General features: G+C 46.4%; 1 protein-coding gene across 3 annotated transcripts in view; it reads right to left on the reverse strand.

Annotated features, from left to right (window-relative positions):
* Positions 1–16,404, reverse strand: part of LOC144684818 (synaptotagmin-7-like) — a 703,889-nt gene that overhangs the window by 214,397 nt on the left and 473,088 nt on the right. For all 3 annotated transcript variants that reach the window (XM_078549087.1, XM_078549086.1, XM_078549088.1), the window contains exon 3: positions 2,650–2,729. In XM_078549087.1, coding sequence (XP_078405213.1) covers positions 2,650–2,729 — 80 coding nt within the window. The remainder of the gene's footprint in view (positions 1–2,649; positions 2,730–16,404) is intronic.

Genomic DNA, 16,404 nt, shown 5'->3' on the forward strand with positions numbered 1-16,404 from the left:
TGTTCTTCTGAGGCTGGGTTTGAGGCATCTTGTGAGAATTTATGCTCTGCATCTAACTATGCTATGCCTGACCAATGTGCCTGAAAGGAGGAATGCTTTATTTCCCAGCACAAACATCGATCAGCTTGATGAACACAAAAAATTCACAGAAAGAAAGTCAAAATTGGGAGGTTTGACTATAAAGAAAACAATTATGAATAATTTTACTGGAAAAGACAAATTTTATCTAACAATGCAATTTACAGATTGGTGCAATTTGCACTTGGGCCATGAATTACCCAGAATTACAGGCCGGATTATGAATTACTATATTAATCTGACTGAGGAAAAGTAGTGGAGAGTGGGACTAAAAAAGAATCAAGCAAATTACAGTTTGGAATGAGAGCACTTTGAATGGCCTAGACAGGTTTTCAGAAAACCTCGGTAGATATGACAATTTGATCAGGGGGGCTGTAACGTCATTGTAGCAATTCCACCATTTACTTTGGTGATGCATGGCATTTTGGAGGACTCGGAGCCAGCATCAAGACTGCAACTCAATCGAGGGCTACAAATATAATTATTTGTTAAACACAAGAATGAAGTCAAGTGTACATCATTGGAACCCCAAGACTGGATTACAGAAACTTTAATGCCAATTAATTGTAGTACTGAAATTAGATTGATTGAAGACTGAAAATCTATTTTGAAAAGATTGCAGAATAACATTGTGCAAATCATAAAATTATGGGAGGGTTCTTTCATTATGCGCTGAGCATACATTTCATTTTTTAATTTCAATAACTGAATAAAAATGAATGTACTATAAAATCATTAATGATGATCAGCAATCAACAAACAACTTCTTTTGGAATGTACCTGTTATTTCAGGATACAGGGGTCCATTGTGCCAAGCGCTATATTGCAAGCTATAACTCTCTGATTCAGGCTTCTGATCTGCAAAATTGTGTCCTATTGTATACAGGTAATGGAATGGAACAGATGATGGGATGCAACAAATTGAAGAGCTCTTTACCTGCATTTGTTTTAAAATCATGCTGAACTTCTGAAAGTAGTCATAGTTCAGCAAAGTGTGATTACCGTCATCATGCAATGAATAGTGCTGCATTTTAGGAAATTTAATGAAAAGCCAGAGGGAAGCAATTGACCAACACCATGTGTAATAAATGACTGAGCCTTGAGCAAAGTGAAGATACAGAATAAGTACCATATAATCACCACGTCTCTGAAATCCTCTAACATAAACTATAGATTTTATATCATTACTGGACCATTTGCAGTACTTGTGCTGCAGACACTGAAAGAAGACCAGAACATGCGTGCTACAGGTGTAGACCCCAGTGCAGAACTGCTTCAGTGCTCAGCCAGTGTGGGACTGCCCTGTGTACTGTGTTCCATAGCATTCCCTGGTTAAATATGAAACAACACTGTAAATAACCTCAACTAAAGTAGATCATATCAGTCCAAACCATCTGTGGGTTCTGTACCAGTAGTTGGTATTATGTAAAACCTATATAGATGATTGGACTGGTAATTTTGGTACTCAAATCTAAGATGACAAAATATGAACGATAATTGGATCACTGTGTATTACCTGGAAGAAAAAACAAAAGTGAAAATCAGAGTTAACAAGTTAAACCAATTTAATTTACAATCCAGAAGACCTAATTCATTATTAAACTTTCACACAGACTTTGTTCTATAAACTGAGACAAAATAGTTCATTATGCTTTAAAGATATTCAACAAACAGCAAGATAACAAGGAAAAGTATTGGATTTGGTTCATTTTCCAGCTTCAGATAAAGATATATTTTCAAGTGACTTGTGTGACAAACACAATGTCTGAAACAACAGTTTTCCAGCAAGCCTCAGTGGAGAGAGTAATCTTCACTACTTTTACACAGCTGCAGGCAACACCTTTCAACTTTCAATGCTTAAAAAGGGGAAAAAACGTCAAACAAGGTAGATCATTATAATCTAATAGCTGCAGTGAGCAGCATTGCAGCTAAAAGCAAAATTGTAATTTCACAGTCAGAATAGCTCAGAGAATTCCTGCTGCCTCTTACATTCAGCTACACTTTCTTGAATGCTACAAGGAGGCCAATTCATAAAGTTTTCTTGCCATATTTCTTCCTTCTTCTATTTTCTATAGTTTCCTTTCCTTAGTTTCCTTATAATTCCAGAAGCTTCAGGAGAAACAGTCACCATCATTATTGAAGGGGGGCAGTGCCTCTCATACTTCAATGCTGGATTTGCTTGTTTGCCCCAGAAAGAATCATACACTCAGATCATAAGAGGACAGAGTCAAACATCTGACTTTGTACTTTCTGAAAAGCTGCAAAGATTGTACACCGGATCTTCCAATGTATCTGTGGATACACACAGGCTACATGAGGAATGAAAATCTTTGCAATGATAATTTTGCTGTTTTTCCAACAAAGTTCATACTACAAAAATAGACTGTAAAACCAACATATATGTGTGACGTCTTAAAGAGACTTTATGAAATATTTATACTCGAGTTAGGAGCACCGTTTATCACTTCATCAGAATGAAGTCAATGCAATAGCTTGGCTTACAGAAAAGAACAGTGGCTGTTAGTCTTAACCTTTCGAACTCTTCCCTGATTTTCTGCCCATGGCACCTACTTGATAGCTTTCTTCTCATTGCGGCCTCGGTTGGAGTCTGGTGTGTTGACTGCCTCCAATGAACTCTTGTGTCTTTTACCCTTTAAAAATAGAGGGGGAAAAGAAAGGAATAATTTAATAACATAGAAATGCATTAGGCCTGCTCTACACTTTGACAAAGTGAACGTTGTGGTGCTGTGTGTTTTAGTGGGAAAAGATTTTTAAAATGGGTTGGATTTTGCAGCCAGCAGTGAAGTAACAGTGCTCAATGACCTTGAAGAAAACTGTCAACAAAAATATAGTAATCTTTGTGGTACAGACTTCCCTTTCCTGACGGCAGTTTGTTTTTTGCACCATGTCTAGGCAATGGCCAGGTATACAGCAAAAGTAATGTCATCAAATAGTGTAAGCAGCCAATCACATTGAAGTAATCTCACAGGCAGCAAACCAGAAAGTAAAAACCACTGAATTCCTTCACTTTTAATTTTTTTATTTTACCAATACCAAAATAAATAATTGGGACTTGCATGGGGTTTAGGTAAAAGCTAAAATATTGCAAACAAACTTAAGATGGTTAAAAAGTGTGGAATTTATCATAATGAAGAAATTTGACATTCAAAAAAATATAAAATTCTTTCAGGGCCAGGTTGTTTAGCAGTAATTGTGAATAGAACATGCCACTTAAAAATCTCTTACATCTTATTCAACAAGGTACAACATTTTTGGGTGTTTCAGAGCGAGGCTAACAACATAGGAGTGGAAGTTTTCATCAGTTCATAGATTTCCAATTGCTTGCAGCCTAGGGGCACATCAACAGTGCACCAACTATAGAAGCATAGAATCACTGATATCATCTTCTCAACTTCCACACTTAACTGCACATGTGTGGATTCCAGATATTGCTCCCAGTTTCAGAGGAGCAATGGAGGCAAACATTGACAACTCTTCCATCATTACTATTGCAAAGTATGAGCCATTGTTTTGGTTAAAATCTGGTTGCCCACTTCTTTTAATAATGAAATCTGCTGGTTGATTATGGCCTTGGGTAGTCCAGGAACCTAAATCAGGGGCCCCTGGATGTAACTGTTCTACTCATATGATATTTATATTGGTACGTGTGAGCAGATGCTGGATCTTGGTCACCTCACTGTTTGTGCCCCAGCATAAGGAAGATCCACCTTTCAATGTTCGTGTGATTGATTAAGTACAAGAATGTTGCACATATTTGTCAGTGGATGTCAATTGCACCTTTACATGTTCAAAATATTTATCCCAAATCCCAAATATGTACTAAGCTCATTTAAAAGTTTGTATATGAGTACTTTCACAATACTGGTATACAGTAGTGTGAGAAAGATGAAGAAAAATCAAATTCATTAAAATAAACAGGCAAGAGCTTTATTTAATTCTTCAACAACCTCGTAATAATAGTCGGAGATAGGGAGAGAAAGCCAAGAGAGTCTGGATTTTCCATTTTTGAAAATAGATTCCCGTAAATTGACTTCAAAATTTCCAACGAGAATGTTGAATTTATACAAAAAAAATGTACATGACACCATGCAAAAAATATGAAATGAGCTGAATTGTAATATAATCCCATGTTAATCATCTAAATGGAAATCTTTTATAAGGATGACCGCTGTACTTGAAAAGGGAAATAAACAGGAACAGTCAGAAATTCACTTTCACTTCCAGCCAATTCTGTTAACATTTGTTAGGCTTTAGGACATCCGTACCCACACATCCATATCTTTTTTAAGGTTATTGGCTACACTCTGGTCAAATTCTTTTCCAATTAGATTGGTTGTCTCAACTGCCTTCTGATGAATTATCTTAAATGTGCCGAAGTTCATTTTTAAATATCATAGATTGGTGTCCATCTTTAATGAAAACTGGAGTGTAATTGAATCATCACAAAGAAAATATTGCTTCAATGTGCAGAATGTTACGTTTATCATATATATTCTACCAAATGATAAAAAAATTCTAATGTTCTTTACCCCAACATTCATATCAGGTTCATTTTATACTTAACCACTGAAATCTCTTCAGCATTGAAAAATTACTCATTTGGTCTTTGACTGCATTAAAACAAAGGTGCCATTTTGGTTGACTGATGCAAAGATGTGCCAGTTCGAAAATGTTCACAGTATTGTAATTCAAACTTAGTAGAAAATATTTTTAGTATGTCATGTGTCAAATTTTCTGATAAGAAGCATGATATTTGGGTGGGGGAGGGGAATGAGGTGTTAATCATTCCCTCTTTTTGTCTTTTCTCAAATAGCAATACACCATACGAAAATGCATACATTATATTCAAGAGCTAGGATATTGAGATGAAGCTCTTATTCAGTGTCAGTCCAGAAGGATATCTTAGGCATTCCTGAAATTTGTTGCATGGCCACCAAGGCTGCTAACAGTCTAGTTCAGTTTGAGGCAATGGCCAGGGACAGAGATGGCCTCAGCAGGGAGAGTATAGAGTTTGCGCGGTGACGTAAAGACGATGGCTTTGGTCATGCCAGTTTTTGGATGGAGAATATTACAGTTCATCCAAGTCTAAATGCATTGAGCAGTGAAGATGTAGAGCTGGGTGCCTTCCGTGTGCATATAGAAGTTGACCAGACACCTGCAGGTGATACCGCCAAAGGTCGCATGTAGCTAAGGATGAGGTGGGCGCATGCATGGAGCTATGGCAAATAGCCAAAGTGAAAATAATTTGACCAAATCAAACAAAAGAAATATGATCATTCTAAACTATTCAATTATTGCATATCACACCGCTGACCATGTTTAAACCTGTCCACTTAGCTGGAGCCTTAGGACTTCCCCATCTCAGCTCCAACTTGGATCCAGTGATGAGCAGAGTGGGGAGGCCTTGTGGTGAAGCAGCTACAGTGAAGCCAAGGCCCCCTTTTCATCATAAACTGTAGACACGCCCCTTAAGGTCCATCGTCAGTTCATTGATATGCAGAGTTTTTAAATGTCCTTATCTTGGTTAGTTCTCCCTCACCCCCACAACCCTCATCCTCACAACCCCATCAAGGTTCACCCAGCCCACACCCCCCCCACATCCCACGACAATGCTCACCCATCACCACACCTCCTGTTAATGCTCAGACAGGGGGTGAGAAGTGTCGGGGAGGGGAGGGGTGGGTGATGAACAGTGTCAGGGGAGCTGGTGAGCAGAGCCGGGGGAGCTGGTGAGCAGAGTCGGGGGGCTGTGGGGTGAACAGAGTCGGGGGGAGCTGGTGAGCAGAGCCGGGGGATGTGGGATGAGCAGAGCCGGGGGAGTTGGTGAGCAGAGTCGGGGGGGTGTGGGGTGGGCAGAGCCGGGGGGTATGGGGTGGGCAGAGCCGGGGGAGCTGGTGAGCAGAGTTGGGGGAACTGGTGAGTAGTGTCGGTGGGGGATAGCGGTGAGCAGTGTCGGTGGGGGATAGCGGTGAGCAGTGTCGGTGGGGGATAGTGGTGAGCAGTGTCGGTAGTGAGGTAGCGGTGAGCAGTGTCGGTGGGGGATAGCAGTGAGCAGTGTCGGTGGGGGATAGCGGTGAGCAGTGTCGGTGGGGGATAGCGGTGAGCAGTGTCGGTGGGGGATAGCGGTGAGCAGTGTGGGGGGTGGAAGGTGAGCAGTGTTGGTGGGGGATAGCGGTGAGCAGTGTCGGTGGGGGATAGCGGTGAGCAGTGTCGGTGGGGGATAGTGGTGAGCAGTGTCGGTGGGGGATAGCGGTGAGCAGTGTCGGTGGGGGATAACGATGAGCAGTGTCGGTGGGGGATAGCGGTGAGCAGTGTCGGTGGAGGATAGCGGTGAGCAGTGTCGGTGGGGGATAGCAGTGAGCAGTGTCAGTGAGGGATAGTGGTGAGCAGTGTCGGGGGTTGGGGGGGGTGGATGAGCTGTTTCTGGGGGAGATGGGTGAGCAGTGTCGGGGGTTGGGGGGGGGCGCGGTGTGGATGAGCTGTTTCCGGGGGAGATGGGTGAGCAGTGTCGGGTGGGGGGGTCCAGGTGTGCAATTTCCAGGGATGGTGTGTGCGGTAAGAGGTGTTGGGGGGGTTAGTGGTGAGCAGAGTTGGGGGGGTTAGTGGTGAGCAGTGTCGGGGGCGGGGGTTAGGATGAGCTGTTTCTGGCGGAGGTCGGTGTACAGGATCGGGTTGTGGATCCAGGTGGGTAATTTCCAGGATTGGCTGTGGGCAGTGAGTATCGGAAGGGGGTAGTGAACAGATTTGGGAGGTGGGGAGGCAGTGTTGGGTAGGGTCAGGAAGGGATTTTACTGCATTGGGAGGGGGTGTGAACAGTGTCAGGGATGTGAGCAGCGTCGGGAACGGGGTGTGGTGAGCAGTGTCGGGGGTGAGCAGTGTCGGGGCTGGAAGGTGAGCAGTGTCGCGGGTGGAAGGTGAGCAGTGTCGGGGGTGAACAGTGTTGGGGGTGGAAGGTGAGCAGTGTTGGGGGTGAGCAATGTCGGGGGTGGAAGGTGAGCAGTGTCGGGGGTGGAGGGTGAGCAGTGTTGGGGGTGGAAGGTGAGCAGTGTCGGGGTGGAAGGTGAGCAGTGTCGGGGGTGGAAGGTAAGCTGTGTCGGGGGTGGAAGGTGAGCCGTGTCGGGAGTGGAAGGTGAGCAGTGTCGGGGGTGGAAGGTGAGCAGTGTCGGGGGTGGAAGGTGAGCAGTGTCGGGGGTGGAAGGTGAGCAGTGTCGGGGGTGGAAGGTGAGCAGTGTCGGGGGTGGAAGGTGAGCAGTGTCGGGGGTGGAAGGTGAGCAGTGTCGGAGGTGAGGGGTAAGCAGTGTCGGGGGTGGAAGGTGAGCAGTGTCGGGGGTGGAAGGTGAGCAGTGTCGGGGGTGGAAGGTGAGCAGTGTCGGGGGTGGAGGGTGAGCAGTGTCGGGGGTGGAAGGTGAGCAGTGTCGGGGGTGAGCAGTGTCGGGGGTGGAAGGTGAGCAGTGTCGGGGGTGAGCAGTGTCGGGGGTGGAGGGTGAGCAGTTTCGGGGGTGGAAGGTGAGCAGTGTCGGGGGTGAGCAGTGTCAGGGGTGGAAGGTGAGCAGTGTCGGGGGTGGAAGGTGAGCAGTGTCGGGGGTGAGCGGTAAGCAGTGTCGGGGGTGGAAGGTGAGCAGTGTCGGGGGTGGAAGGTGAGCAGTGTCGGGGGTGGAAGGTGAGCAGTGTCGGGGGTGGAGGGTGAGCAGTGTCGGGGGTGGAGGGTGAGCAGTGTCGGGGGTGGAAGGTGAGCAGTGTCGGGGGTGAGCAGTGTCGGGGGTGGAAGGTGCGCAGTGTTGGGGGTGAGCAGTGTCAGGGGTGGAGGGTGAGCAGTTTCGGGGGTGGAAGGTGAGCAGTGTCAGGGGTGGAAGGTGAGCAGTGTCGGGGGTGGAGGGTGAGCAGTGTCGGGTGTGGAAGGTGAGCAGTGTCTGGGGTGGAAGGTGAGCAGTGTCGGGGGTGAGCAGTGTCGGGGGTGGAGGGTGAGCAGTGTCGGGGGTGGAAGGTGAGCAGTGTCGGGGGTGGAGGGTGAGCAGTGTCGGGGGTGGAAGGTGAGCAGTGTCGGGGGTGAGCAGTGTCGGGGGTGGGGGGTGAGCAGTGTCGGGGGTGGAAGGTGAGCAGTGTTGGGGGTGGAAGGTGAGCAGTGTTGGGGGTGGAAGGTGAGCAATGTCGGGGGTGGAAGTTGAGCAGTGTTGGGGGTGGAAGGTGAGCATTGTCGGGGGTGGAAGGTGAGCGGTGTCGGGGGTGGAAGGTGAGCAGTGTCGGGGGTGAGCAGTGTCGGTGGTGGGGGGTGAGCAGTGCCGGGGGTGGAAGGTGAGCAGTGTCGGGGGTGGAAGGTGAGCAGTGTCGGGGGTGGAAGGTGAGCAGTGTCGGGGGTGGAAGGTGAGCAGTGTCGGGGGTGGAGGGTGAGCAGTGTCAGGGGTGAGCAGTGTCGGGGGTGAGCAGTGTCGGGGTGGAAGGTGAGCAGTGTTGGGGGTAGAAGGTGAGCAGTGTCGGGGGTGGAGGGTGAGCAGTGTCGGGGGTGGAAGATGAGCAGTGTTGGGGGTGGAAGGTGAGCAGTGTCGGGGGTGAGCAGTGTTGGGGGTGGAAGGTGAGCAGTATCGGGGGTGGAAGGTGAGCAGTGTCGGGGGTGAACAGTGTCGGGGGTGAGCAGTGTCGGGGGTGGAGGGTGAGCAGTGTCGGGGGTGGAGGGTGAGCAGTGTCGGGGGAGGAGGGTGAGCAGTGTCGGGGGTGAGCAGTGTCGAGGGTGGAAGGTGAGCAGTGTCGGGGGTGGAGGGTGAGCAGTGTCGGGGGTGGAAGGTGAGCAGTGTCGGGGGTGGAAGGTGAGCAGTGTCGGGGGTGGAAGGTGAGCAGTGTCGGGGGTGGAAGGTGAGCAGTGTCGGGGGTGGAAGGTGAGCAGTGTCGGGGGTGGAGGGTGAGCAGTGTCGGGGGTGGAAGGTGAGCAGTGTCGGGGGTGGGGGGTGAGTAGTGTCGGGGGTGGGGGGTGAGCAGTGTCGGGGGTGAGGGGTAAGCAGCATCGGGGGTGAGGGGTAAGCAGCGTCGAGTGTGAGGGGTAAGCAGCGTCGGGGGTGGAACGTGAGCAGTGTCGGGGGTGAGGGGTAAGCAGCGTCCGGGGTGGAAGGTGAGCAGTGTCGGGGGTGGAAGGTGAGCAGTGTTGGGGGTGGAAGGTGAGCAGTGTCGGGGGTGAGGGGTAAGCAGCGTCGGGGGTGGAAGGTGAGCAGTGTCGGGGGTGAGGGGTAAGCAGCGTTGGGGGTGGAAGGTGAGCAGTGTCGGGGGTGGAAGGTGAGCAGTGTCGGGGTGGAAGGTGAGCAGTGTCGGGGGTGAGGGGTAAGCAGCGTCGGGGGTGGAAGGTGAGCAGTGTCGGGGGTGAGGGGTAAGCAGTGTCGGGGGTGGAAGGTGAGCAGTGTCGGGGGTGGAAGGTGAGCAGTGTCGGGGTGGAAGGTGAGCAGTGTCGGGGGTGAGGGGTAAGCAGCGTCCGGGCTGGAAGGTGAGCAGTGTCGGGGGTGGAAGGTGAGCAGTGTCGGGGGTGGAAGGTGAGCAGTGTCGGGGGTGGAAGGTGAGCAGTGTCGGGGGTGGAAGGTGAGCAGTGTCGGGGGTGGAAGGTGAGCAGTGTCGGGGGTGGAAGGTGAGCAGTGTTGGGGGTGGAAGGTGAGCAGTGTCGGGGGTGAGGGGTAAGCAGTGTCGGGGGTGGAAGGTGAGCAGTGTCGGGGGTGGAAGGTGAGCAGTGTCGGGGTGGAAGGTGAGCAGTGTCGGGGGTGAGGGGTAAGCAGCGTCCGGGGTGGAAGGTGAGCAGTGTCGGGGGTGGAAGGTGAGCAGTGTCGGGTGTGGAAGGTAAGCAGTGTCGGGGGTGGAAGGTGAGCAGTGTCGGGGGTGAGGGGTAAGCAGCGTCGGGGGTGGAAGGTGACCAGTGTCGGCGGGTGGGGGGTTAGCATGTCGGGTGAGGGGTAAGCAGCGTCAGGGGTGAGGGGTAAGCAGCATCGGGGGTGAGGGGTAAGCAGTGTCGGGGGTGAGGGGTAAGCAGTGTCGGGGGTGAGGGGTAAGCAGCGTCGGGGATGGTAAGCCATGTGAGGATAGGTGTGCAATGTTGAGAGGGGGTAAGCAATGTTGGCGGGGCTGGGGGGGGGGTACTGTTGTGTTCGGACGGGGGAGCAGTGTCATGGGGGGGTATTGTTGGGAGTAGGGAGAGCAGTGTCAGAGGGTGTGGGCAGTGTTACGAGGGGTGGGGGGGGTGAGTAGTGACGGGAGTGGAGTGCTCAGTGTCGGGGTGGGGAGGAAGTTGAGTCGGAAGTGGAGTGGGCGTTGTCGGAAGCAGTGGGAGCAGTGTCAGGAGTGGAGTGAGCAGTGTTGAGTGAGCTTTGTTGTAGGGTTGAGCTTTATCGGGGCAAGGGGGAGCGGTGGGGGATGGTGTGCCCAGCTGAATCAGGAAGTGCAGGTGAGTCGTGTTGGGTTTGGTGTTATCCTGGAGTGCTTTGACACACCAGCTTCTTTACTTAGAGCTTTACACCTGCTATTAATAGCACTAATTAAATCAGAGTAAAGACCTGGTTAAGTATAGGGAAAAAGTCCCAAGTTTACACGGTGACAGGTCTCTGGTGGAGCATCACTCCCACAGAGTCATTTCTGAGGGATTGGCAATTCCTGGGGCCAGCGTACATCAGCTCCCCAGAACTTCCAATGCCCTTGCGACCTTCAATATAGCGAACATCGCAGCTTTTGCTGCTATTAGGATCAGAAGTTCTGGGCCAATAATTACATCTAGGATATCTTTTCAAAAGCTTGTTTTGAATCACTATACTTTTTTCCTCATTTGCTGGAAAGAAGAGAAGCAAATTTGTATTTATGTACGGATTTATTAGAACTCTCAAATGTTTCAATGGAATGAAGAGCTTTGAAGTGTGACGTAATGGTGTTGGTTACAGAACGTGTCTGTTAAGGAAGTCTCCGTAGTCATCTCCATGTTAACAGCAAGTGTTTTTTAACTACTTGTAACTATATACATATATACAGTAAAGGGTACAGGCAAGGAGCTATCTCCATGTCTAGATCTCAACACATCTCTGTTCATCACCACATTGACCATAGGTCTGGTCATGTGCCTTCTTACATTACTGTGTGGGCGGTACTGTACTCAGTCCTATATTAACCCTGTGTATACTACAAAGTGCAGTAGCTTGTGTAAACAAATAGCACTGTTATCAAGAGAAGTCGTATCTGTGCCTGACCAAGTGTGCAATACTCCCCAATGTAGCTGTCAGCCAAATGCCATAAAACACCCAGCACAAGGATCCGATATGTAGTTTTAAAAAAGGACTAAAAACTTGCATTTAGCACCTTTTCATTACCTCATGATATCATAAAGTACACTACAGTGCATTACCTTTGAAGTGTATTCACAATTATGATGTAGAAAATGCAGCAGCCAACTTTTGCACAAGAAGGTTATACTGACAGCAATGGTTTTGTTTGAGGAATAAATATTGGCCAAAACATTAAGAGAACTCTCATACTCTTCTTTGAATAATACCGCATGAGTTTTTAAGGACACCCAAGGGCAGATATTTAACATCTTATCGAAAAGGCATCACCTCCAACAATGTGACACTCCCTCAGAACTACACAGAAATGTCAACATAGATCATGCGCTCAGTCTCTGAAGTGGGACTTGAACCCACAGGTTTTGAGAGTGCTCAGGCTGTGTCTGTGTCAGCACTGGCTCCTTTAACACTCGAAAAGTTCACATTAATGAATGAAGAAAGAACTTGCATTTATTTAGCACCTTTCAAACCGCAGAACTTCCCAAAGCAAATTATAATTGCCCTTTCCAATATGCTTTCAGCATTAGCTAATTTAAATCTTAATCCAATATTGGAGGTTGAATCTTGTGTTAATTCATGCTGGAAAGTACAGGGAAGTAGTATCAACTCGTCAGAAATGAACTAGAGCCCTGCTCTAGTTTAGGGAGCTTTTTGAACAAAAGCATATAATCATCTCTTAAACCCGTTTATACTGCTCAACTGCTTCACTGGTCTTACTCTTAATGAACTACTTCTTTGCGCCTCAAATTTCTTCTTATTCCTAATTTTTCCTATGCGTCTCTTTGCCCTTAAAAAAATCTTTGTTACAGTGAATAATTTGTCTGCATCAACTCTGTCAATTCCGTTCTGAAAGGTTAACTCTTTTCAAAGATTTAGTGTGTTTCAAGGTAAGCGTATTAATTCAAGGAGTCTTTTGGGAACAGTATAACACACCTTCAGTGTTTTATAGGCTGAAACATCATGTGAATGACTCCACTAGAACCATTTTAACACATTGTTATTGTCTCGTATTCTAGACCTGCAGGTGTTTTGTAAAGCCCTACTTTGATTGGATAGAAACATTCCAACCAAATATTGAAAACCAAAATTACAATTTTCTGAATGGATGTTATGAAACTACAACAAAAGTTACCATCAGTAGGGTAAATTATTTACCAGATCAATGGAGTCTTTTCAAAGGTCCTTACTTCACAGTCTGGCTAAAATTCTCCCCATCTTGTAAATTATAAAATGGAGATGTGTTAAAAAAAAAGCAATATAATTTCACATGAATACAGTTTCTTCTCATAATGAACTTTTCAAAATCTGTGCATTTTCTCTCTTTTTGGAAATGCTTGCCAATCCCCCAAGGTAGCAGATGCACATTGAGCCACAGTATAATGGACTCAGCAGAGCCTAGGAAATAACAGAACCAGAAGCAGCAGTTTTTTTTAAGAGCCGGGGAAGGGGGAAGAGCAGACACACAGGAGGAGAAGCTGGGCTGGGGTGGAGAGGACAGATGAGTGGAGAGGAAGAGTGGGTGACCGGGGAAGGAGGGGGATGTGGATAGAGCAAATGGGTGGGAGGGTTTAAGGTGTGGATAGATAGATGGAGAAGGTGGTGTGGGAGGAGTGGACAGAATGGGGGGGTGGGCGGTGGAGAGATAGAGCAGGTGGTGGAAGGGGTAGAACAGGAAGGGGCAGGATCAGACAGGCAGGGAGGGTGGGAGGAGTGGACAGAGCAGCAGGCTGGATGCGGATGGGGAGACTGGTGGTACGGACAGACAAGAGGAGCGGGTGGGAGAGAGGTGAGGAGAGAAGAAAGAGGTAGAGAATGGGAGGAGTAGCAAATAGAAAAGCAGAGCTGGTGGGAGGAGCAAATAGGGGGGCAAAGAAGATGGGGATGTGGAGTGGATAGAGAGGCAGTCGATGGGGAGAATTGGGCAGAAGTGGAAGAAGCAGACAAAGAGGCAGAGAGGGTGAGTGAGGGTTGGAGTGAACACAGATGTGTCGTGGGGCAGTCGGCAGGGAATAGAAAGCTGGTAAATTTTTTTTATTCTTTCATGGGACGTGGGCCTCGGGTGGCCAGGCCAGCATTTATTGCCCATCCCTAATTGCCCTTGAGAATATGGTGGTGAAATACTTGAAACACTGGAGTCCATGTAGTGTAGGTACACCCACAGTGCTGTTAGGGAGGGAGTTCCAAGAATTTTACCCAGCAACAGTGAAGAAAGGGCGATGTATTTCCAAGTCAGGATGATGTGTAGCTTGAAGGGGAACTTGCAGGTGATGGAATTCCCATGTGTCTGTTGCTCTTGTCCTTTTAGGTGGTAAAGGTCACGGGTTTGGAAGGTGCTAGATTGAAAGCAATTTTCTTAACATACTCCCTCTCTATAGGTAGTGATAAGAGAGACAATTGAGACAGAGGGTGGCACCTTTTAATGTTGAAAATACCTATCGATGCCAACTCCCAGCGTCACAGCCACTTACAAGTATTTTAATGAAATGCATGTCCCAAATGCCACATTTATTATATTATCAAGTACTTGTTATAATTCTGTTATCTTTATAACGGATATTCCTCAAATAACGTAGCGCTACTTGATGTATTTCAACTTTATCTGTGGCTTCTGTCAAGCTGTGTAGCACTCAGTGTTGCACTGCATTTCGGTTGTGACTGATTGGATGCAACTATTAATACAATTTGAACCGGGTAATGCAAGATGGTTCAAAGCCAATCTAATTTCACATCTTTAAAAGCTTAAAAATTAGTGGTGAATTGCCAACTCTAATCCATTCTGTTAAAGGACAGGAAAAGATTAAATATTTAAGTCATACCCTTTGATTAATATTTCTTACATACTTCACAGATTTGTCATTGTTTAACCTTGCCTGGAGATTGACAACTTTGCATTGGAATGAATAAAGTGTAACAAAATGCTCAGGGCTGTATCATTATGCAGTGGTGAAACTAGCAGTTTTGCCTCAACTTTCCTAAAGAAACAACAGCTCAGCAGAAATGAATTAATGTAATAAATCAGCAGAATCTTATACTATGGGTAACTGCATTAGTTTTGATATTGGAGACATGTCCAATTGGAACTTGACTCAAGCTCATTCTGGCCTCATGTACTTTCAGCTTCAATTGTTCCAGTCACAATGTCAATCAGCCATAAAACTATCAATAAATAGCACACAGGGAAATACACTTGTCAACTTTCAATTTCTGGCCATTATGTGTTAGATTTTTTAAAGCAATTTTGAATTGTTTAGTTTAAGTACCTACCCCTTGCATCACCAGAACAGGGTAGCTGCAGAATAACCTACAGTATGAGTTACAGCATCTCAGTAAGATTTCTTGAACAGCACTTCCACCCTGCCACTCAATTCTCTGTTTGACACAGCACCAATGTCAAGAGCAGCAATGTTCCAGGCACATCATTACACTCAAGTTTATCTCAGGTACACACCATCCTAACTTGCTTATTATTCCTATTGCTATATAATTTCTCAGCCACTGTCCTGGAATTCCTTACCTACCACAATTGTAGGAGTGCCATTAACAGAAGAATTTGAGTGGTTCAAGGCGAAGGCCTATTGCCACGGCTTCCCAGGCAAACTAGGGGCAGCTAATAAGTGCGACCTTGCCAGTGTCACCCAGACCCTGAGAATATCTTTTTAAACGGATGCTCACTTCATATGAACCAGATTCTTGCAAATTTTCATTGCTATACCCCTAAATATTTCTCAGCCCAAAGAGCCCAGGTGTTTGTTGAGGGGTTTGGTGCAGCCTCTGTGGTTGTGTTCTGATGGAGTTTCTAATCACTGCCTAGCGAATGTAATGGCCTCCTAGTATTTGAATGGAGCTCATTGCCCAAAGTCTAGCTCAAGTTTTAGCCTCCACTCCGTAGGACAGCTCTGTTAACTGAAATCTAACCCAGCCCTTAGCTTCTGTTGTTATGCGCTGTACATACATCACTTTGTTTTGCACACAGCTCTAGCTTGACTTCAGTGGTTATATTGCAGCAGAGCTATCTAAGCACACCTAATGTCCTAAACCTATTTTATAATGCATTCAGAAAGGTCTCAGGATCATTCTGAACTAACAGCTCAACAAATATGGTTGCTATTTTTATACATATCAAACACAACACCCAAAGTTCCTGACAACGCTGTCTTGTATCACTTTGCAGCTAAGTGCTTAATAAAACCATTTTGAAAGGGATTTAGATTCAAATTCCACTCTCCAAGACTTGTATGTTTAGCAGTCCCCAGCTAATTCAGCTACCCGGAGTACGCGATTATGTTGAATTATTAAATTTCCTTTCGTCTTGTCTTGTTCTTCGAGACCTCTTTGTAAATTTATTTCTGCTGAGCTGCTGTTTCTCTAGCACAGAACTACATTAGGTTAACCTCTGCATAATGAAGCAGCAATATCTCATTCACTGCACTTCATTCATATACACATATTAAAATAGAAAACTCTGTTTAATGTACTTGATTCATACACAAACATTAAAACAGACAATTCTGTTTAAATCAAAGGGGAAAGGATTCCTAAATGAGTCAAAAATATTATAACATAAGAATCAATATTTGGTCCAAGTCACAATTTCTTTTTAGATCAACCCTACCTACTGGGTAGGCCATAAGTTCACTGGTGACATTTAAGATTTTGGAAAGCGGCAGAATGAACACTTGGATTATGACCTACAGGACAGAACTATTAAAAGTAACAGGTGAATGACAACAAAGGTGATATAGGAGTTGCACTATTTTTTACAGAACTATCTGTTCCTCCTTGAGTAAAATAGCCATGCCGCCCACTAATTCTCTAAACTGGGGTACTTCACATATTCTTCCATGGTGTCATGAGGCTTGCTTTTGTATTCATTTAGTGTTTTAAATGTGTAAAACTGTCCCAAGTTTCTTCACTGAAGCATAATTTAAAATGGTTGGCAAATCAAAGAAGGGGATATTAATAGGGGTGACCTGGTCAAGGATGTGGGTTTTCAGGAGTTTCTGGAAGGAGG

This window comes from Cetorhinus maximus, chromosome 9 (assembly GCF_964194155.1).
Source record: "Cetorhinus maximus chromosome 9, sCetMax3.hap1.1, whole genome shotgun sequence".
Classification (NCBI taxonomy): Eukaryota; Metazoa; Chordata; class Chondrichthyes; order Lamniformes; family Cetorhinidae; genus Cetorhinus; species Cetorhinus maximus.